The sequence below is a fragment of the Solanum pennellii genome, chromosome 3, assembly GCF_001406875.1.
Source record: "Solanum pennellii chromosome 3, SPENNV200".
In the NCBI taxonomy this organism is placed as follows: domain Eukaryota; kingdom Viridiplantae; phylum Streptophyta; class Magnoliopsida; order Solanales; family Solanaceae; genus Solanum; species Solanum pennellii.
The window spans coordinates 54,293,553-54,316,158 of record NC_028639.1 but is presented as its reverse complement, the minus strand read 5'-3'; the positions used below and the strand labels follow the sequence as shown (position 1 = coordinate 54,316,158).

The 22,606-nt window shown below is 33.0% G+C and overlaps 3 protein-coding genes and 1 long non-coding RNA gene across 10 annotated transcripts; 1 reads left to right on the top strand and 3 right to left on the bottom strand.

Moving 5' to 3' along the window:
• The first annotated feature begins 801 nt into the window (after window positions 1-801).
• Window positions 802-5,078, top strand: LOC107015507. The gene is made up of 4 exons (XR_001456345.2): window positions 802-867; window positions 3,150-3,317; window positions 3,783-3,953; window positions 4,755-5,078. It is a non-coding gene; the product is annotated as an uncharacterized LOC107015507 (long non-coding RNA).
• On the bottom strand, window positions 1,543-6,824 carry LOC107015506 (putative aminoacrylate hydrolase RutD). 4 transcript variants are annotated; one of them, XM_015215805.2, is made up of 11 exons: window positions 6,559-6,824; window positions 6,267-6,453; window positions 5,988-6,070; window positions 5,647-5,747; window positions 3,754-3,849; window positions 3,406-3,459; window positions 3,134-3,282; window positions 2,935-3,052; window positions 2,515-2,602; window positions 2,152-2,214; window positions 1,543-2,053 (listed from the first exon to the last, which is right to left on the bottom strand). In XM_015215805.2, coding segments are annotated over exons 1-11 (1,059 nt in total). In that variant the 5' UTR covers window positions 6,677-6,824; the 3' UTR covers window positions 1,543-2,051. The 4 variants fall into 4 exon arrangements, 3 of the variants coding, with proteins under 3 accessions (XP_015071291.1, XP_015071290.1, XP_027771607.1); XM_015215804.2 differs by lacking the exon at window positions 2,152-2,214; XR_003577490.1 differs by lacking the exon at window positions 1,543-2,053 and having other exon boundaries at window positions 2,060-2,214; window positions 2,515-2,611.
• A 1,226-nt stretch (window positions 6,825-8,050) lies between these two features.
• LOC107012411 lies at window positions 8,051-11,910 on the bottom strand. Of its 2 annotated transcripts, none has more exons than XM_015212252.2 (3): window positions 11,758-11,910; window positions 9,803-10,655; window positions 8,051-8,831 (listed from the first exon to the last, which is right to left on the bottom strand). In XM_015212252.2, the coding sequence occupies exons 2-3, from the start codon at window positions 10,534-10,536 to the stop codon at window positions 8,345-8,347; spliced, it is 1,221 nt and encodes a 406-aa protein (XP_015067738.1). In that variant the 5' UTR covers window positions 10,537-10,655; window positions 11,758-11,910; the 3' UTR covers window positions 8,051-8,344. The 2 variants fall into 2 exon arrangements, with proteins under 2 accessions (XP_015067738.1, XP_015067739.1); XM_015212253.2 differs by lacking the exon at window positions 11,758-11,910 and adding an exon at window positions 10,882-11,535.
• A 1,449-nt stretch (window positions 11,911-13,359) lies between these two features.
• Window positions 13,360-19,778, bottom strand: LOC107012124 (nephrocystin-3). 3 transcript variants are annotated; one of them, XM_027915858.1, is made up of 11 exons: window positions 19,628-19,778; window positions 19,302-19,505; window positions 17,647-17,914; window positions 17,194-17,344; window positions 16,699-16,921; window positions 16,509-16,600; window positions 15,925-16,060; window positions 14,747-15,078; window positions 14,002-14,517; window positions 13,766-13,911; window positions 13,360-13,687 (listed from the first exon to the last, which is right to left on the bottom strand). In XM_027915858.1, exons 1-9 carry the CDS (start codon window positions 19,678-19,680, stop codon window positions 14,267-14,269), a joined length of 1,710 nt encoding a protein of 569 aa, XP_027771659.1. In that variant the 5' UTR covers window positions 19,681-19,778; the 3' UTR covers window positions 13,360-13,687; window positions 13,766-13,911; window positions 14,002-14,266. The 3 variants fall into 3 exon arrangements, with proteins under 3 accessions (XP_027771659.1, XP_015067350.1, XP_015067351.1); XM_015211864.2 differs by having other exon boundaries at window positions 13,360-13,911; XM_015211865.2 differs by having other exon boundaries at window positions 13,360-13,911; window positions 17,647-17,911.
• Window positions 19,779-22,606: the final 2,828 nt, after the last annotated feature.

Sequence of the window (22,606 nt, the reverse complement as noted above, 5' to 3'; positions counted from 1 at the left end):
AGATAATGTAAAAAATTTGGTTGCGTGTGTTTTTAAATAGCATGATAGATAATGCTACTATATTATTCTGTAATTTATTAATTTTAGTGCTTTATAAAGACATATTAAATATTAAATAACAAAAATAAGATAGTTATAAATGAATAAATTATTTTTTTAATTTTTTAAACTGAATAAATATTATTCGATAATTATTTTTAATAATGAAACAATGAAAATGAACAAAAGGTCTAAGAATTGTGTGTATAAGAATATTCCAGTGGTATATTACTCACTATTGGCCCATCTGCCACCTTATTGTTATTATTATTATTATTATTGTGGGTATAATTTAGATGCCAATTTTATCATCTTTATTTATACTCTTCCATTCATTTTCTGTTACCCTTTTTTATCTGTTAGCTATACTTACACACACTAAAAAAACCATGAGCTCATGATGCATGTTGGAAAATTTCTTTGCTTCTCCAATTGAATAAGTTAAATCAAGCAAGGCAAGTTTCTTCCATTCTTCCCTTTACATGTGTTTGTCTTTTTATTTTACGATGATTTTATCGAGCGTGTTGTCATACTTATCCTTTCATACTAGTAATTGCAGTATTACTTTTGTAGTTTCCTTGTCCTTCTTGTGGTTTATTATTTGTTGTTTCTTGTATTATTTTGTATATTCTCGTCTTTCTATTGTTTATTTCATGTACTTTGTTTGTTGTATTATTTTCTGGTAGTTACTGTTCTACCTTTTTTTCAAAAAAAGCATATAGTAGTAATTTTTGCTTCGTCACATTCGTTATTTTTTTTACCAGATTGTTTTATTCTGCTTCACTTTGAGGCGAGGATCTATTGGAAACATCCTCTCCATCTGTCAAGGTAGGCGTCTGTGTACATACTACTCTCTCTAGACCCCACATTTGAGATTACATTAAGTATGTTATTATTGTTGTTACGCATATCGTGGGATTACATTAAGTATGTTATTGTTGTTGTTATACATGAATCCACAAGTACTATATTAGTTAATTACTTCTGTTTCAATATTCTCTCCTAGTTTAAGGTTTGATTGTTGGTTTGTTCCTTGAACTCTTGATTCTTCAAATATATGCATGTGAAGATCCATAAATAGAGATGATTCAATGTTTTTGCTTTTTGTTTGACCATTTAACTACTATTACTTTGTTAATTGGCTGAGAAACTCCACTTTTAGGAGAAAATAAACAGGTTTTGTCCAACAGTATATATATAGCTTCCTGTTAATATTTTGTTGGTTGCCTGTAATGGGGCTTCTCAACTTTTAATTGAGTTTAAGTTATATATACCAAGAAACAAAAGAGGTGAGCACAGTTTCACTTGCTTGGTAACCTCTTACCCCGTTAGAGATCGGAAATAATCCAAAGCTTTCAGACTTCAATCATCTGTACACCATTAGGAGTCCATGCAAATTTTCTGTCAACTTTTTGAGTCTTTGAGCAATTCTTTTGCTAAGTATAAGCTTAATAATCATCCTTATTCCTACTTAACAGCTGGATTAATGATGAGTGAACAAAGTAAAAACAGGAAACTCCGTTCTTGTTTGATTCATCAAAAAGGATAATTATCATTAAGGAAAAGGAACAATGGTCTGCATTTATCAATACAATGAAATTCAGAAAATGCTCTATGCCCTTAAGCAACTACAAAATAAAAAGTGGCAAGGGCGGGCTAAAATGTCTTGTTCTGATCTTTTTATCAGCACAGTGTAGCTTTGCCTTTTCATCCGTTCCTCCTTTCCCCTTCCTCCTTCTGTAATGTGATTCGTGTATGTGAAAATGCTGTACAGTTAGTTCCACCGCTTAAGTGACCAGTGGACTGAATTTGCCATCATAGGTTCATGTGAGGGCTGCATTTACTCTGACTGGTTTTAAACGACTTACACCTCTTCGCATAAACTCAAATGCCAACATAAACAAACCAAAAAAGAACAACAAGAACATCTGTAGCCTTCCTATAATGTCGGACAGGACAGATGATCTACTTCCTTCTGGAGAACTTTTTCTTGTAAGTGGAGTTGTATTCCATCCTGACAGAGAGAATCAACTATTAGAGAAATGCACCTTAACCAATAAATTAATGAAACATTACAGGACTTTGTGATATATGGAAGTTTATGTATCCTACAGAGAGACATTATTCCTCTATATCTTGTTCCTCCAAATAGTCTTAGTTTCATGCTGCCGCTTTCTACAAAAAATAGGAATAAGGAAAACCAGATATTACTCCCTCCGTCCATTTTATGTGTCATCCCTTTTTATAAATAGATGGACCACAATACTAGTCATATTTATGCATAAATTACCATATTTTGCCTATTATACCCTTGATAGATTAGTTAATAAATCTTGAAAATGTATTCACCGTTTATTATAAAGTTGACTTAAGAAAACATTAAATAAGGATAGAAGGTAAAACTACATCATTTCTTAATGCAAGTGCAAAATAAAAAGATGACACATAGAATGGGACGGAGGGAGTAATACTTACCAGAGCTTTTCATAGGCAAATTTGTCCAGTCATACGGGCTTATATTACTCGTGGATGCCTTGATCAACTCAAGAAGTGCGTCATTGACCTAGAATATCTAATAATTGTCATATACTTCTTCCATAACAATCAACACACATATGACTACAGCCACACAAATCATTTGAAGCCACAAGGAGTGCTAAAACTTTGAGAATCTCATAACATATTATGCATATTGAATTCCCTATTTGTAACTACCAAAAAGTTGATTGGGCCTATTTGTGACCACCAAGAAGAGTAACCCCTCCCCAGGTTCTTAGGATGCTTTTCTTGACCTCCACCCTTAGTACATCTTTTTTGTTTTTGGTAACTATGCAGAATGAAGTTTTGTATTACTGGATGATTCTGTATTTGCATAATAAATATATAAAGCCATACCTCTTCTGTCCTTTCATGACTAACAAGATGTCCTCCGGGAAGCTCTACCATTCTAGAATAAGGATGTAACTTCTTTGCAAGCCTCTTTGCATGGCTTAACTGAGCAATGACATCATGCCTGCACAGAAGAAAATGTTGATTTATGTCTAAGTAATGTATCTGGCAATTTGAGATTGGATCTAGTGGATAATGCATTTACCTGCCATGAATTACAGATATTAGGAATCCAGCAGAGCAGATGGATTCCAGATCAGCCCGTGATATCTTATGAGTCCAACAAGCATTTATCTGTCCATCAAATCCACAATTTGACTGCATCCCTGATGCTGATATGCCTTTCACGTATTCCTGGCACAGCCCAACATAATAGGGAGGGAAATCACGTAAGCACCTAAAGTCTTGTTTCTTGTAGATTACATTAAAATGGTTGGGGAAAAAAAAGATGGCCTGAGAAACATCTAGGTGACTCACTTGATATAATACTGCTCTGCGGGTTGTAGTTCCCACATCTTCCTCGAGGTATTCCTGCAAAGCACAAACCACAAATATGTTAAGTCATATATCACTCCCTAGTCGTCTAGTCGTGATAAATATTATCACTGATTAGAATATATATCTTTTTTTTGAGAAAGATTAGAATTTATATCGAGTGATGATAAACCAACTAATCAGCAATTGTACGAAAAGTAATGTGCATGAAACCATCTAGATACATTTTATGTTGTACAACAATAGATGGCATGTATATGCAACTTTGCAGTAGGGGGGGAACTACGGAAGTGATAATTTACAACATTATTAAATGAACAATTAATCAACCTTTGAATAATGGGTGTCTAAATCAACAGCAGCCCTCTGTTCAGGAGTCTTTGCCTTCAAAAACCGGACAGCAATTGATAGAGTTTGACGATCGAGCTGCAGCAAAAAAAGATCACATGAGTACTAGAATCAACAAAAATAACTCTTCATTCCGTACAAGTATATAATGAGAAACAGACAGAGGAAGCATTGTGTTTGAGGTATAACATAAATTTGTTTAGCATCTTTTGATACAATTAGCACTCATCAAAATTACAGGGTCTTATTCATAACTAACATGTATCTGTTCAAAAAAAATTGTGCATCTCACATGATGTTGCCAGTTACTTTATTTTAATCAAGTAAAGTAATACAATTTTATTGATAATGGAAAAGCATTAGTACGTAACCATCAATCAATTATGTCTTAGTTCCAAAAAGCTAGGATCAATTTATAAATATCTTAAATTAAAATAAATTCAAATGACTCAGACATTCATGGCCAACTTAACCTGAAATTTTATTTGAGCGGTGGAAGAAACCACTAATGCTTGCATTAGGTATGCTGTCTATATCGCATCCTTTGGGGGTGCAGCCCTTCCCCTTCCCCTGTGCTTATGCGGAATATTTTGTGCACTAGACTGTCCTTTTCTATTCCTATATCATCAATTGGGGTGCAGTTGAGTTGTATAAATGTTTAGCCTACACCACAGCTAAACTAAGATATAGGTACTTTTTTTTCGTAATTTATTTTTCCCATAAGAGCTATTAAACACACTGGTTTTCACCATTACTCCATTGGAGAAGTACTTTTTCTCTTCTTGTACCACATGAATCATCTCAACAGACTCATCCCAGCCATCTATAACTCTTCGGAATTGTTTCTGTGCCTAATTTCCTTCAGTTTTATCAGTAGATGAATTTCTAACAACATTCAGTGCTCAGGTTATTGTTAAACAAAGATGTCTTTCCAGAGAGTACATTTTAACTATGCAAACATGACTTTATTATTTATCTGTCAGATAAACTGTTCGGGTCTTGTATGCTACCTAGTAGAAAAACATTGTGGAATTAGGAAGAACTCCATCAACTGGTCATACCGCCTATTGAAGAAGCAGACTGGCCTACGGCATTTCACTGGATTAAGAGGGGTCTCTTCTCACCCTTTGAGAAAAATGCTGAGTATTCCCGGCTTTTCCAGAGCAAAGGAGCGTATAAGCTATAGTTGTGATATGTGTTTATCTCATATGTGATGTGACAATCTAAGCATACAAACTTCCACTTCCCTCCACATGGAATATGCTACAACAGAAGAACAAGAACAGTATTCCCTCCTTTCTCATACACAGACTGTAATCTCTCTCTCTCTCTCTCTTTCTCCCTCTCACACACACACACAGAGTGTCGAGAACACTCACAAATGGACAAGATGGGTACATTCTTAATAATTATGTACCACACCTTTATTTGGATAACTCTGTACCTAATATCACCTTATAAGCACTAAATACCTCTACTTTCTCCACTTAAATATTTGACTTTGGTCTGCTACAAGGTTCAATCTACACATAGCATTTCACACATTTACCATCATACCAAATTCAAGGGAGCTTGCAGTTTCCAAATTCCACCTTGCTGCTTTCATAACATGATCACTGATGCCATGTTATAAATCTTAAAAAATGCTAGAATGGCCTCAATTACCGGAATATCTTCTATTTTTTTAACTTTCAGTAAGCTGATTTTTGTATATCTTTTTTGATGAATAGCTGATTTTCATATATCTTTCCTGGAAGGGGTATGCAATGCATAGGAACACAAAAACAGTTATTCAATTTTCAGATATAGCTCAACCATTCACTAAAATCTTTAAAGAATATGTCCAATGACCAATAGTTGAAGAGAGGATCTTACCCTGGGAATACATTCATAGCCTCCTCCCGTGACATTCAATAAAGCCAAAGACAAAACTCTCTCAGGCACCATTGCAGCCAATTTGCAAGAAATCATAGCTCCTGATTGATTGGAAAAGAGTCCAAGTAAGCACAAGTGTTATCAAATAATTATTTTCCCCAGCAAAAGAATGAACTTGATTCTTAAATATCTTGTTCCACATTTTACACAAGTTGTTCAGCTGTACCACAATGATCAGTTTAAAGTTTATCTGGAATACTATATACGGCACATTTTATGCTTGAAGACATACCAAGTCATCATCAATAACGCCAACCAAAAGAACAGAATCAGAAACTCACCCATGGAATGACCAAAGACGTGCGCTTTTTCCCACCCCAAGTGATCCATTATAGAAATTGCATCTTTAGCCATAATACTAGTCCTGCTCCAACAAACATCCGACATCAATTTAACCTGCTAACTACTTAACCTTAGTTCTTAGCTAAGAAATACAAGAAAAGTAGCTCCTATAAGGTGTAAATATTCTACAATAATCACAAAAGTTTTACTTTTTCTTACTCTATTCCATCACAATCAGAATTTTCCTCAAATTAATATTTCTGGTAAATGAGACTTACGTATATTCTGACTTTTTAGTAGGCACAGAGCTTAACCCCATTCCACGATTATCAAAAGCACAAACCTCCATATCCCCACCTTCACCGGAGCTCCGATCACCGGCCGCCGATTCAGAATCATTCGGCGTAATCGTCCCGGCGAGCGCCTTGATCTGTGGGTCCCATGAACTATGCGTTCCAGCCAATCCTTTAAATCATCATTCATAAACAAATAAAACCAAAATTCAATCCACATTAAGAAAAACCCAAATAGGAAAAACATTGAAAAAATGTCAAGAAAAACGAAGAATACCAATAATCAATAGAACTTTGACCGGGCCTTGGCCATAACTTCTGTAAAAAATCTTGGTTCCATTGTTGCCACTTGCATCTACACCATTCTGGTATTTACCCACCTCACAGAAAGGCATGTTTGGCTTTTCCCGAGAATAAAAATCAAGTCTTTACCGAAAATTTTCAGAAAAAAACAGCAAAATTGGAGAAGAAAACGAAAATTAAAATTGAGAACAAGAGTGGATTTTTTTTGAAAAAATGTGGGTTCCTTAAATCGACAATCTTAAGGCTACTCGTTTTTGGTTTTATTTATTTCAAAAAAATCAATTTTGGATGTTAAGTGGGGCCTAATGTATACGTGGCGGATAAGGAACGGTTGGATGGTAAAGTTAGTGTGGACGGTCGGCTTTAAGCAGCTCAGCTTGGGAAAAAGTCAAAAGTCAAAGAAATCGCTTTGTCAAACGAGTTTTTTATTTAGGTTGTTTTATGTTGGAAATTGATTACATTTAAATTTGTACGAGAAGTTTCACATTGTTGGTGACTCTGGACTTGGGGGCACTCAAACTCGAGATCTCTGATTAAGCATGAAATATCTTCTATACTATCACAAGTTCACAACCCTTATTAGTGAAAGAAAAGACCTTTGATTTTAAATCATCGTGAATTTTACGACAACAAATATATCTGTTATAATTTCATAAGTAGAGTATGAGGAGAATAAAATAAATTTTATCAGAAATTATTTCTGATAAACCATCTTAAAAGAGAAATTATCTTGAAAAAAAAGTAAATATATTAAGATAATCTACAGTAAATAAAACATAAAAAATACATTAAAAATATAATTTATTTATTTATTTATTTGACGGGTTGATGTAGTATTAGTTGAACAATAATTTAATTTATGGTGATCATTTGATTTCCAACGTAATTGTTAGTCTTTGACAATTTTTTTCTCGTTTTAAATGCTTTGTGTAAATAATTTATTTATTCCCTCCTTTTTCCTCACGTGCAACACATATTTTAGCGTTTTTTTTTTCCATAAAAGTTGAAAAAAATAAAGATATTTAAATTTTAGAGGTCAAATTTGTTCCAACATAACTTTGAAGCATGTGGATGAGAGGAAATTTGAGAGTGTTTTGATGTTAAAAGCTGATTCAGCAAACACACAATTGCATCTGCACAAAATACCAACCTTTATCCACTCTTTGATGAAAAAAATCAAATTTCAACATAGTCTTGTTCGATAATAATATTTTATTATAACAATTAATTCGTTACATTATATTTTACTATAACAAATATAACACATCGAATAAAACGCACTCTCTACAAATTTGTGTCATTATTTTTTGTAAGTCCATTTTAAAGAGAATATTGTTATTCTATGATTAAAAACAATTTGAATATAAATTTTCATCGACCCTTAATAGTATACTTTTATAATCACATAGATATCAAATACTCTACTCAGTTCAAATTGTGCCACGCAAATTGAATCGAAGGAAATATAATATACAAAGATTTCACTTTTTAATCATCTGAAAATAGAAAGTATATACAGCTAGCCCAAACCTGTTGAAATAATCTCCAAAGCATTCTGATATGAAAACACACAGAGCTTACATATGATATAAGACCTTAGCCCAACAATATTTACAAAATGCATTTGGGATTGATGCGTAGTAGTTGTATATTTACAGAATATGCAATCCTATCTACTAGAATATTATAGCTTCGACGTGATCTGATAGAAAAACGCATGAAACATACCTACGTGAATCTAAGCGAACCAGAAAGATGGTTTAGAGGGCAGGAAATAGCCATCCCATGGTCCAACCAAGTAACAAACCAGCACCAGCAAGACTCAAACCCAAGGCAAAAGCTACAGCAGACTTGTTTATCTTGAATTTTCCCTTTCCTGTCTTCTTCTTAATAGGCTTATTATATCTAAACTTCTTCAGTTTCCGTCCTTTGCAAGGGATAACGGGGAAGCTAGTTGAATAGTTGATGGAATCTTGCTCATCTTTGTTTCTGAGCTGGAGGACCAGAGCTTCAAGCTGCAAAATTTGAAGCCACTGCCGGTAAGCAAAGAGCTGAGAAGCCTGCCTGAACAACAGCTTGATCACATGCTCCTTTTCGTTGTATGCTTGCTGTGCCAATTGTTCAGCTTCTCTTGCACGGGTTTGAGAATAGCATAGTGCTTCTAACAGTTGTGTTTTGCTGAGATCGCTTGATCCTGGTTGGGTTTCTGATGAGAGGACGTTGGCAATACTTAAATTGTCATCACCACTGGAATTAGAACAGTACACGTTAGTGTTCTTAATGATTAGAGAATAAGATGAGAAGGAAACTAGGTCAACCACAATACATTTTATGCAATTGTTTATGGAGTTACATAATATTACAGACAACTTCAAAACTACCAAGAACTTCATGACCCCAGGACATTCTTTATTCATTTACTTAAAATGAAAAAATCCTGCAATGTTATACTGGAAGGAAAAAAAAAAGACCGAGTAACTATAAGAGATATGTTTTATCACTCTCCGGGAGGGAAAGAGCAGTCTATCTTTTTTTCTTTTCCTCAGTCTCTTTTGTACAGACAAGAGAAAAGAAAATTAATTTGGCTGAGAGAATACTTCTAGGAGAAAACGAGTGACTCACCTGCATTCGTGTCGATGAAATTTCAACAAATTGAAGGCATTGAGACTTTAAGTTACTGATCCACATTACAGTACTAATTTACTACCTGAATATCCTTAAAACTGAGCAAATCCATATTTAAGGCCTATAATAGATTCTCTTTTATTGTACAAAGAAGAAAAAAAGTTTTTCCTTTTCTCTCCTTCATACGGTGGAGGAACTTGCTTCCACTTCTTTTTTCATGTGCTGCATCTTGTTACAAGATCGACGAACTAAGTTTACTCTATTGTATACCCCCTCCATCCTAACACTATTATTTCTTTGCTTAAAAGGAAAAGGCAGTAGTTAAATCCAAAAAGTCATATTAGTATATAGTAATGCTACTTAAAATTATTTTGGATTCGACATGACGTCATAGTACCTTTTCACATCTTTTAACCATTATAACTCACACAATAACTTCTTCAAACATTTCTTCTTCAACCTCGGAAGAAGTCTTACCAGGTCATGTAAAATTGGTGAACAAAAATATGTTAAAAAGAACAGTGTGGTGGAGAAAGCTAGTAGCTAGCACTTCAACCAGAAATTATAGTAGCTAGTTATAGTTGGATAAATACCTTACTGGCTGTCCTGAACGACGTGATAAGCACCCTTTGCCAACACACAATATCTTCTGTTGGCTTTGTGAAGGATGTTGTCTTGGACAATAATCAGGAGTAACCAGAGATTCCTTTTCTACCATACTAACCTGGTTAGAACAGTTATATGACTCACTTCTCAAAGGCTGACGCCATGAATGATCAGAATACGTGATACATTCAGATGACTTGGGAGAACCTGAGGCAGCTAATTCCTTATCAGCTGTGCGCCACCATGGTTGAGCCTTCTGAACTCCAATCCATTCAGAATCCAGTTCAGAACAAGCCTTCTTAGTTTGTCCAGGGTCTAGGTCCATGTAATAATCAAGTTCCATAAATCCTCCGGAATCTGTATTTATTGGTTTTCTCCGGGAACCATCGCCCACAACATTTTGGAGCATGTGCAATTGGCTATCTTTGTAACTATATGCAGAGGGATTGTAGCCTTTGAGGTGGTGGTCTAGCTTTTCAACATCATCACAATATGTTTGAGAATAGAACTCCTCAATCAATTGGTTTCCTCCGCATAATTTCAGAACATGAACACTCTCTGCGCTCAAAACTTTGAGCTCTGACTCTAACATACTTGAAGGTTCATGTGAATTATCTTTCTCACACTCATGAAGTTCAAAATCCTTGCCGCCCAAAAGATCCTGTGACCCTCTTTTTGAATTTCTAGAATTGTAGTTGAACCTTAATTGTGCTGAAGACATTAGGAACAGAGAGAATGTTAGAGCTATCTCTTTATTTCTAGAGGGGAACGGGTTGACAGTTCACTCTCATATGATCCCCATCTTTGCTACCTTTTACCGTATGATCCTTCCTTGTTATCCTGAATAAGCAATAGCAGGATATAACCATATCAGCAACAAGATGAATACGGGTTAAAACCAAGCATCGAGAAGAAATAAATTATAAAACATTAAGAGGTTTTGGAATATGGCTTGGTTAATTATAAACCAAAATCTAAATTAAGCATCAGAAAAAGCTTTGACTTATCAACTGAAGTTTTCGCAACTGCCCCACAAATGGGGTCTAGGGAGGTTAGGATGCATTACCTTACCCCTACCTTTGTGAGGTAGAGAGATTGTTTCCGGCATTCCCTCAACTCAACAAAAAAGTCATTGAAGCAATGTATCACAAAAATATGCCAGTAAAATAGCAAAATACAAAGCAAATGAATGAAGCAACACATACTAATACACATTATAGAACAAGAGTTTAAACGACTACTAAATAGGCCCTACTACCACTCCCACATAGAGTGCAATAACACTCAACTAATCACTAACCTTCTATCTAAATCTTGTAACATTCCAAACCTTCCTATCTATCTAGAGTCATGTCCTGGTAAGTTGGAGTTGTGTCATGTCCCCTCTAGACATGTAATCAAATTCACACAAAACAAAAAAAAACAGAACTAGCAAAATTTTATCCACAAAATCAAATCAAACCAGCTAAGGAAACAACATAAAAATCAAGAGAAACGGACTCCACACAGCTTAGCTCCCCAGTCAACGCATCACAAACTATGATTTGCACCATTACTGTACCCCTTTTAGAGTTTTTTCTACAACTTAAATCTTGAAAGGAATCATAAACCTATAATCAACTAACTTCAAATCATCACACCTATAATCATCTTTACTTTACACCTTCCAATAATCATATATAATCACTATCTAAAAAAACCCCACCCGGAAAAAACCCTTTTCCATCACACCCCCACCAAGAAAGATTCAATTTTTTTTCAGTTCATGGACTCTCTATATGCTAAAATCAAGAATTACCAAACACCCTTTATCTAGTTATGCATAAATAACAGTCAGTCTTGTTCAAATCAGAAAAAAAAAACAGTTTTTGAAGAATCAAAAAAAGGCAAGTAGAAGAGAGTATAATGGACAGTTGAAGAAATAAGTGAAGTAAGAAAGTACCTGTTGGATAATCATGGAGATGCTTCGAAGGAAAGAAATACAGTAATTCTTCATTCTAAAATATCCATTTTTATATTCAACGTCTTACAAGGGATTTTTATTAAATTCAGTGTCACTATTAACTACCAATTAATATTGCACATTAAAATAATAATTCCACGAAAATTTGCCCATGTTTATCCATCTATTCCCTCGTACATTTTTAATTTTTTTTCTATTTGGGGTCCGATCACTATATTTAAAATACAGAATTCAAATCTTTAGGTGTTAGTTAAAAAGAGAAACGAGCTATTCATTTATAATTATGTAAATACAACTGTTGTTCTTTAGAGTAAGTAAATTTAGCCTTTCATGTAACTTTAATGTTATTTGGAACTAATTTTCAGATTCAAATTTTATGTATTGATTGCTGACTTCAAATTTTGACTCTCGACAAGATGAATTAATTAGCGAGCTTCCTAATTTCAAGCGATTTAAAATAATTAGATTTTATAAGGTTTAAAATATTTAAATTATGATTTCATAATATATTTTATTTGTATAATTACATATACAATTAGTTTATTTTGTAATTATTCAAATTTTGTCTAAAAAGAAATTCTATTTTCCTTTTACCCAAGACAAGTTTTAAAAATCCTACAAGTTTTTTTCTCTATCTTATATTTTACATTTAAGTAAAATGAAAAGATCTTATGTACAAGCATAGAGTAGGGCATAATTCTAGTCTCTAGTATTAATTAAAAATAATAAAACACCTATTTCTCCACCACCTTAGTCTCTAGTAAATGCGTTATTATATCCCCAAAGTTTCTCGCGAAACTTACGTAAATATATTAAATTAAGAAAATATATTTATCATTTATAATAATATTTTTTTTACTTGATTAACTTTTAATATATTTATAACATCGTTTTAATACATATTACAGAGAACAATTTATTATTTCCATATAATACAAGTTTTATTGATGATTAATATATTTATCACACATTTTATTTAATACACTTATAATGCAATGTGTCAATTTCTTACGAAATAAGCATAATATATTTTTAAAAATGGTTATAATACATATTTATTGTATACATAATTCATTTTTAATACATATTGCTGATTTAACATAGTATTGCTATAAACGGTAATAAATAAAAAGTATCGCTAAAATTAGTAATTATTTTTTAAAAGGTATTTTTCAAAATTTCTTCAATGTCCCCCATCTCTAATTTTTAAATTATCATTGAGTATTATTGTTGGATATTTCAATAAAATCTTGATAGAATTTTTTTTTTCCTGATTAATATATTATACGTCATATGAATCTGAATTAATTAGCCTTAGCGGATATGACCAAAATTCCAAAAAGGAAACTTCCTAGATTAAGAGGGGCCTGCTTTGGTCTTTCTACTGCAGACTTTTCTCTGCAGTCAGCAAAAGATTTTTCTACGTTCTCAATTAGGCTTTTTGGTAGTAAACGAAATTTTACTTTTTAAAGTTGATATAGTTTAGTAGATAGATAGTATTCCAAATATAATGATAAAATCAACAAAATGTTTTTTTATAAGAATATGATTCACTATATTTCTGTGACAATCAATTTTAACTTGATAATTCAGTTCCAAAATAAGAATAGCTCAAATACAAGAACTACAATGAACTTCAAGAATCTGGACATTGGGTAGTGCAAAATATACGTATTTACCTTTAGAAATCATTAGTAAATGTTAGGTTCAATGATGTCTTTTTTCTATTCTTACAACATTGACATTGACAAGAAAGAGCATATGCGTCGTCAACCTTCAGATTAGCCAGTTATGTTGCAGGCTTGCAGCTGGAGTTTTTCTATAGAGCACCATCTGAGTTTCTACTCCAAGTCCAAAAGAGCATGTGATTCTTCAACCTTCAGATTGACAAGATACCTTGCAGAAGATTCTGTATGCACCACCGGTGTTATTTCAACTAAGTACATCAATGTCATTATCTCATGTAAAGAGAGTCGAAAGGAGTCACCAGTGACATTTTTCATTGCCAAAAGATGATCAGGCTTGCTATCACTTTCCAGTGTTCAACTACATTGTACATTGTAGTCAATCAGATAGTAGTTGGAATGTGGACACCGTCTCATTTGGTTCGACATGTCCAATGCAATTCCACACCTATAAGAAGCGAAGCAGTAGCAGGATTAGTGATGGTAAGCAAGGCTCTTTTAACACTTTCAGACAATGCATCAAGAACCTATATGATACCTTTGGTAGTATTCATTTGACGGTAACTGTCCCCTAAGCTTTTCATATCTGGTTCTGAATGTTCTCTGAAATATCACTACACTCTTCGATAGATAGAGCTAAAAAGAATTTCTTTCATATGCCTGTAAATTTGTTAGTTTTGGCTGTCTTCCTTGTCCACCACGAACTCCCTGTAGAAGGACATTTTTATCTTGCAACCACAATGATCCGAACTGTTAATAGCATGAAAATAATTACACGTCAAACATGCGGCCTTGTAGGATCTTTAATATTGAACCATTTGCTTAAATTTCGTTCGGAGCTTTGATAATCTTCTTTCCAGAGGGAGTCCCTCATGTTTCCTCCCCATCTTCTCCAAGTAATATACAACTTTTTTAAGTGTTTCCATGACTTCCTCACTGTCAGTACCGAAAGCTTTCTCTTGAATTTTCAGTACCCTCTTGAGCAACTCCAGCAATTCACCATCATCCTTCCCCAGCTGGGTCTGAATGGAGACCAAACAGTCAAGAGCCTCCCCTGCATACATAAACTCTTTAGCCAAAAGGGGAGAAATGAAAGAAAAGAACCTGAAAACACCAAACCAGCTACTTCTTTTTTTGTTTGATAAAGATAAAGAGGGTAAGCAAATAGTACATGAATGGTGAAACAGCTTGCAAACATATTGGTGGCAAACATTTTTCACTAACAGATCAAAAGATACTGCTTAGCAATTAGCATAAAGCAATAGGGAAAAGGACAAGCTCACCAACTGGTAGAGAATCTTCTCCAAATGCCCTCTCCCGGATTCGCAGAACCTCTAATGCGTGTTTTTCGGCCTCCTCATTACGGTTTAGATTGTAGAGAGTAACTGCAAGATGCAGCATTGGGAAAGTAATGGATTGATCATCAGGTGAAACATTCTTATACATAATATGCAAACTCATCCTTAGCAAGCGCTCAGCTTCTGCAAAAAGTTTGGACTGTGAATAAGAAGTGGCTAGATTCACAAGATGAGAGACTGAACTGGGATGCCCTTCACCCCTGAACTTCTCAGTTATCAACAAGCACTCCTCCAGTAGCATACGGCCTTCTTCACCTCTGAAAGATAAATGAGTGTTAAAGCAGTACTCAAAGAACAAAGCCCTACAAAGAAGCTTAAGGTTTGCACAGTTTAATTCTTAAGAACAATTTGCCCCTATTTTATATTATTCTATAAAAACTGATATCTGAGTATTGAAAACCTTTTCAGAATTGGTGTATCAAAATACAACGGAATTCTTCTTTTAAAAAGGGTTTGGAAAAAGTACATTTACCATAAGTAATATTCTACTTGACTAATCGAAGGGAAGAAAATCATGTAAAGGACCTAAAGACCCTCTTAAACTAGAAGCCACATACACACTCGGCCAAACCCTTAATTTATTTCATATAATTAAGTTGTGAAAAGTTCTATCTATGTTTATTTCCATGCTTCATATCTTCTTAATGGAAGTAGCTGACAATTCTTGAGCGCATTAATTTAGTCTAACTTAAGTCATAAGGGCAAGTAACTTAATATAAAAAAAATCAAAAACGGAAAGTAAAGGATAAAAAAGTTCATCTGACTTTAGTTTTCAAGGAAAGGTTGCTGAGTAGTAAATAGGAAACAACTTTACTAAATGCAACAAAAAGGGATTTTTTAAAAAATATAGATGGTAACTTGGAATTTATTTTAAGAAGGCCAAAATTTGTAACTCGTTAAAGTTTTAGAATACATTGACGTGATGAAAAGTACGTATCAAACAATTTAGACATGGGGCTGATCCCATAATTTTAATAATCACAGGAAATTATGTGCCTTTGTTGCAAAAATCGAGTAAGTTTATGAGAGAGAAAAGTTTTTGTTAAGAAGGTCAAGGATGTTTATGTAACTAACCCTATGCTTAATTAAAACATGATCCTCACCTTCCAACTGCATGAAGTAATTCAGCCAAGTCTACCCTCATCTTCTCCATTATGTGATCATCTATGGCTATATAATCAGAAACCTTCAGCCTGCGAAGAGCCTCTTTATACAGATCAATGGCTTCATTCACATCTCCTGTAAAGCATGCACATATGAAAACAGTACCCTTTATTGGAGCAATTGTCAAAACAGGAATATTTTAATGGAGACGGAGCATAGAAAGCATCACAGTTTGTAATCCTCCTACTTTTGGAATGAAAACCAGTTCATTATAATCTAGAACTTGCAGGAAGCTGAAAGTTACAACTTACAAGCAACTGGAAGCTTTGGAACACAAGAATGTCAAGTTCACCATTAGTTATTCAAATTTACTTAGCTCTTCAAGCATTAGTCCTATCTTGTGTTGCTTTCGGGCAGGTTACTTCACTATCAACCTTTTCATTACTTGCTTCATTACTTGAGTAATGGCAACCATAGACAAGGAGAAGATTATGTGACGCCAGGAACAACAAGTAAGAAAAAATTGATCCGACAAAGTAAGAAAAAATTGATCCGACACAAGTAGGAAAATCATTATATTCACCTTTTGCACATTTCACACGTGCAAGATAACTCATGGACAGTCCAACTCTGCCATCATTTTCTCCATATAACTTCATGTACGTGGTCAAAATTCTATATCATATGAAAAGAAAAGGGAAAAACAAGTTAGTATTGGTGACTACAGACACGAAATGGTAACGAAGCAAGATACATGAAAGAACAGTGATCACCTGTTAAAAGCATTTTCTGCATCAGTCACTCTCCTTTCCTTCAGAAGAAGATTGCCCATGCCAAATAAAGGCACTACCAGTTCCTCACTCTCTTCACCCCTGCTAGATTCAAGAATTTTCACTACGCGTTGATATGTTTCTATTGCTTTTTTGGTCTTTCCAGTAGAACCCAAAACTTTTGCCATTCCTAACAATGGAGTGACGACAAAAGAACTGGTATTTCCTGTAATGTAAAATAAAAGTGTCACCAAACTGCTTTCAGCCATATAGAAAAAGAAGCAGTGGCTTGATAACAGTTAAGAAAGTTACAAATTTACACATTTTACCAAACAACCGAATCATTTATTTCTAAACAGTAATGGAAAACCAAATCCAATCCCATAGTAAATGAGATAGAATTCTATTTTAAGAAAATGAGCAGCACCACCATCTCACACAAATATATCCAGACGTAAATAAGCAACAACTATAAAGTGAAAAAAGAATCTGACTTACCATATAGTCTCTCAACAACTTTGACAGCTCTTCCATACACACAAATGGACATCTCAAAATTTTCCAACTTTTCATACATATTACCCATATGAGTGAGTATCGAGTCCAGAAGAGGCTCCTCATCTTTCAAGTCATCAACAACCTCGCTCAACTGTCAGTACATCATGCAGCCCACCCAACATACAGAAAAGGGTGACTAAAATGAGGACAAGTATGAACTCTAAAACAATAAAGTTATACTATTGCTTGAAAAGGGATTTTTCTTCACGGAGAAAATTGGAGTTGGAACTTCAAAAGAAAATGTTTGAAATTATGTCTCCGTGCTCTGGTTCTCCTAATTAATTTTTGCAGCTTATGTCTGTGCCGTTGAAAGGTCACTTTATACTTTCATGGATTGATGATACAGAAAGACTAGAATCAGGAATTAGCATATATGACAAGGGAAAAAATTACCACATCCAACAGGGGTTTGACAGTCCTTATGTCTCCAAGGGCCATGTACCCCAAGGCTATTACATCAAGAATAGCTGCTTCTTCTATACCCTTGAGGCCTGCATCAATCTGTTCTTTGACAGCTTCAAAATTTGCTAGAAGCAGATCTCTGGCCTCATTTTCCTTCCCTATTCTTATCATGGCATGGACTTCATTAAATAAGTCCCTCAGCTGCTCCTCAAGAATACTGAGGCTGCTACCCATGTCGTCCTTTAAATCTGTATACCTGCTGAAAACACATGGTGACATTGTAGTTCTCAATGGTTATACTACATAAGTCTCCTAAATCTATACACTCTTAAACAGTTAAACTATTGAAATGTTTAAAATTCATCGCGAATTTTTTGAAGGAGATAGTCTACGTGAAAGGACAGCTAATATATTCCACCAACTAATGGGAGCATCAAACTCAGATAACACTGGTAGATTATCCTCCATCTGAAGGAAATCATTACACCTTTTCACAAGTGACCTTTTGCAGAAACAATGATGGAGCTAAGTTGATGTCAAATAGGTGCTTAAAGGTGATATACCAATCGGATCTTCCACAATGAGTTAAGCACCAAAATAACAGATGTTTCATTACTTAACAAAATATAACAGCTTATAAAATGTTTCAGCTTTCAGATCTTCTGGTTATCTGTGCCAGACTTTGTATTATCTACTTCCTCACAATTAATGTTTACCATGAGTCAAATAGAATAAATAATATTATCCTCTTAAATTCTAGATTGAAGAGAAGAATATTGAAATAGTTGAATGCCCTATTGATAAAATTGTCAACCATTCTACGAAACTAGATTGTAATCCTAACTCAAAGTAGCATACTTAGTACCGCTAGAATAATAAGACATTTCTGGAATTTGCATCACCTTAAAATGTCATGGGGATAAGCTTGGAATGCCCAACCCCAAACACCCCAAGCTTGCCTAATAGTTTTTGTGTCAATGGAGTGTAAAAGAACACGATTAACTGTATTCAACCTAAAAATCCCTTAAGTAGTATTGACCCTTAACTTCTCAAAAGCCCTTGCAGTGATTCTAAATACTAAGATTTAGAAGATGTGAAACTCAATGGAAGTCATTATATTGACATATCCTCCGCTTGAGATGATATGAGGTGAGCTTTGCTGGAGCCTTTCATCACAAAAAATAAAAAAATGTGGTTTCATGCCTTCACTCCCACTCAATCTTCAAGTCTTTAGTTCTCTGTCTTTCCTCATCAAATTTTCTTCTTTTTTTTTCTATTTTCGTAAAGTTCTAACAACAATTAAAATTTGCCCTATGTACATTAATGGGTGATGAGACCGATAATTTTTAGTTGTTTTTCTTTTTTTTCATAAACTATCTGTTAGTAACAATCTAAATACAATTCTGTCAAAATGCTACTAATTCCATTGCTGAATACCGTTATGAAGAACTATTTCTAATTGTATTCACTTATTTTTAAAAAAGCACAAAACTAGCTTCGTATTGAGTGCCTAGGGAATGAGACATGATTTTTTGCTAATTCTATCATGCTAGGGTACTCAACAATCATTTCTTCTATCACAAGAAAAACAATATAACTATCAAAATGTGAATAAATCTGCATTTAACAAGAAGCAAAGCCCATACCTTTGAGAATCAATACTTGAATTAATTCCTTTGTTTTCGTACAACTTGGATGAGGTAGCCGAGACAACACAGCACCTCGTGCCAAGACGTGAACACAACCCACTAGTGGAAAAACAAAGCTTGATATTGCAACTTTGAGAGGGACGGTGATAAAAGGAGACGGACAATATGCCTAAATGGGTATTTGAACTTATAAGATTCATCCTGAAATATGCAAACCCACAAAACAAATATACTCATTAATTTACCAAAAAAGCTGGCCCGAACACTACGCTAGTAAAAAAAATTGAAGTTCGAAATGGAATTGACGGAACGGGTAAGGTTACCTGCCGGAGTTGGTGAGTTGCGAAGGAGTTGAACGGAGCAGAGAAGTAGACATTTGCAGTTTGCAGCAGCAGAGACACAGGAGAAAATGAGGGAGGCAGAGAGATTATCCACAAATATGCGATTCTATCTCGGTTTTCTAATTAATTAAACGCAAATTTTCATAATTAGCATTATTAATCACCCTTATTGCTACAAAAGAACAATACTAATTTTGTATAACATACAAATCAAGATAATAATACTAGAAACTATAGTGGGTAAGTCATTGTTATCATCCTATCATATCATATATATTATTATAAGTGAGAAATTTTAAGTTTAAAATTAGATTACGAAAATGTTTTTCACCAATTTTTAAAATTAAAAGATCTTTTACTAATTTTTAAAATTAAATCAATAATAACAATAAATACATGATTAGATGTTACAACTTATCATTTTCCATTTCTTAATGAATTTGATTGTTAAAACTTTTTAGCTTCTACCATTAAACATATTCACGCACAAACCTTTCATGTACTTAATATCTCCCTTTATAAATTGGATAAAAAATATTAATCCACCACACTTTGTGTTTCATCATTTAATAGTTCTTATGTAAGGAGTATTTTTTTATTGATCACTATTTTTCTTATTGATTTGTGCCTCCGTCTATTTTTATTTTCATGGTTTTGGAGAAACACATAATCTAATAGTTCTTGTAATATTTTTTTATTGGTCACTATTTTTCTTATTGGGTTATGCCCTTCATTCATTTTTTTATTTTAATGTATTGTTGGAGTATTTATGTCCCAAAAAACTTCAACCTTGGGGCTTAGTTCTAGCCTTACAAGTTGCTCATCATTTCCCAAAAAAATTGTTGATATTTAAGTTCTAGGCAAAAAGTAAACACTAAAAAGAGTTTAATTTATATGTACAAAAACACATATAGGATTACATCAGACAATGTTGAGCAATTTTATATCTTGGGCTATATAAATTATAATAGTAACAAAAGTCAAACATACAAGACACATTTCCAGAACTAGTGTATATAATTATTGTTTTTCTCATTATTCATTCTCATAATTCTAAATAATTAGTTCATAATAACGAAAAAAAGATTAGTTTTATTTGAAATTTTTAATGTTGGAACTTGGAATTATGTTTGATCCTCATTGTTATAATATCTGTTTAAAATTTAAAAGTACTTTTTTTTAATTAAAAAACGATATGAAATATAGTTTGAACGGGGCTAATTTGTAAACTAAAAAAAAATAGAATGAATTTGGAAAGAAGATTTTCAAAAAAAAAATGAAAATGAAAATTGAGTTTCAGCGTTTTTCAGATTTTCAATACAAATTTAAATTATTTTTAAATTAAAAAAAAATGATCAGATAGATTTATAGTTACTACTTTCTTACACTCTCTTCATTGTCATCGTCGCTTCATCAGAATAAATCTGAATTATTGACTTCACATTATATATTATTTGTAAATCATGATATATATATATATATATGTGTGTGTATGTATGTGTGTGATACAATGATCATATAATAACATACATTTGACATACAATAATTTCATCACTAAATTATGGTTATTATCAATTTCAAATCTAGGTTATGTTAACTTCAAATATTAAGCCAAAAAGTAGAGTCTGCCAAGTCTAATTTCAAACGTAAGGTGAAGGAGTAATTTTCCTAGATAGTCACCTGAATTTGAAAATAGTTAGTAATATTATTTATGTTTGTTTTAGGACTATAATATCACCCAACTTTACTTATTTTTCTCAAAATATACTTGATACTAAAAAACATTATCTCTCCTACTAGCATGTCATGTCACATTTTTTAATTTATTAATATTATTCTTTTTAGATTCTTTAAGTGTTTGTGCCCTGCTTTACGATATTATTTATATGATATTTTTTGTTTATTTGTTTGTACTTATCTGATTTAAAAAAATTATTTAGTTTGTTTTATTTTAACTTAATTAGTGGATAATTTTTTTCTAAAATTATAGAATCTGTTTTGGTTATATCTTTTAGTTTTAAATTCATAATCTTTAGTACTCCCACTGTTTCAAAAAAGATGGCCTACGACTTGGAATGGAGTTTAAGGAAAGAAAGAAGACTTTTTAATCTTGTGGTTCTAAATTAAAGTTATGTAAAATGTAACAAAATGTTCTTTAATCTTGTGGTCTTAAACATGTCACGTGGAAAGTTAAAGTTAAAGTGTTGCCAAAAAAGGAAAGGGGTCATTCTTTTTTAAACAAACTAAAAAGGAAATAGGGACATTCTTTTTAAACGAAGGGAGTAATATTTTTATTATTTTGGATGTCGATAATATCTTCTAGCTACTGTGAGTATGAAATCAACAATCGATGACGAAAAATACTTTAATTATAGACATCTTAATGACCTCTTTACATTAAATTTATGCAAACAAAAAGTAACTAATAACTTAAAATATCTATAATCATATTAAAATTTAATTAACTTTCTAAATTTTATCGATCACATAAATTGAAATAATAGATATTGGTCTCGTGCTAGCATAGACACATGTGTCTAGTTTTAAGCTTACATGTAAGTTTTAAATTTTACTTCTTTTAAGTTGAGAGTTCTAAATCAATATTTTATATACTTTTAATAACTTTAAAATCATAAATATAACTAAATTCTGTGTAACTGAAGGTTAGCTCTGCTCTCAATTTCTTGTGAGAATCGACATGATTTTATCTTTACAATTAACGAGGAGATTTTTTGTGCGAAGAAAATCACACACATAATAAATACTAATTAATTACTTTTATAACATATTGTTTTTCAAGTTAATAATAAAAAACACTTAATTAAATATTACTAATCCACGAATTTCGTATTTTAATTATCTATTATTTCCTTTATCTATATAAATTGTTTTTTTTATTATAATAAACCTCGATTTACATTGGTATCTAAATGTTTGAAATAAATAAGTATTAGGAGTCTA

Excerpts from the sequence above, each read along its gene's own strand:
- LOC107015506 (XM_015215804.2), bottom strand. The coding sequence starts at position 6,676 with ATGCCTTTCTGTGAGGTGGGTAAATACCAGAATGGTGTAGATGCAAGT. Across the intron at positions 3,460-3,753 it reads TAGACACCCATTATTCAAAG|GAATACCTCGAGGAAGATGT; the intron begins GTTGATTAATTG and ends TGTGCTTTGCAG. Across the intron at positions 2,603-2,934 it reads GTCATGAAAGGACAGAAGAG|GTCAATGACGCACTTCTTGA; the intron begins GTATGGCTTTAT and ends TAGATATTCTAG.
- LOC107012411 (XM_015212252.2), bottom strand. The coding sequence starts at position 10,536 with ATGTCTTCAGCACAATTAAGGTTCAACTACAATTCTAGAAATTCAAAA. Across the intron at positions 8,832-9,802 it reads CGTTCAGGACAGCCAGTAAG|TGGTGATGACAATTTAAGTA; the intron begins GTATTTATCCAA and ends TTCTAATTCCAG.
- LOC107012124 (XM_015211864.2), bottom strand. The coding sequence starts at position 19,680 with ATGTCTACTTCTCTGCTCCGTTCAACTCCTTCGCAACTCACCAACTCC. Across the intron at positions 19,506-19,627 it reads CAACTCACCAACTCCGGCAG|GATGAATCTTATAAGTTCAA; the intron begins GTAACCTTACCC and ends TGCATATTTCAG. Across the intron at positions 14,518-14,746 it reads AGAAGATTCTCTACCAGTTG|GGGAGGCTCTTGACTGTTTG; the intron begins GTGAGCTTGTCC and ends TTATGTATGCAG.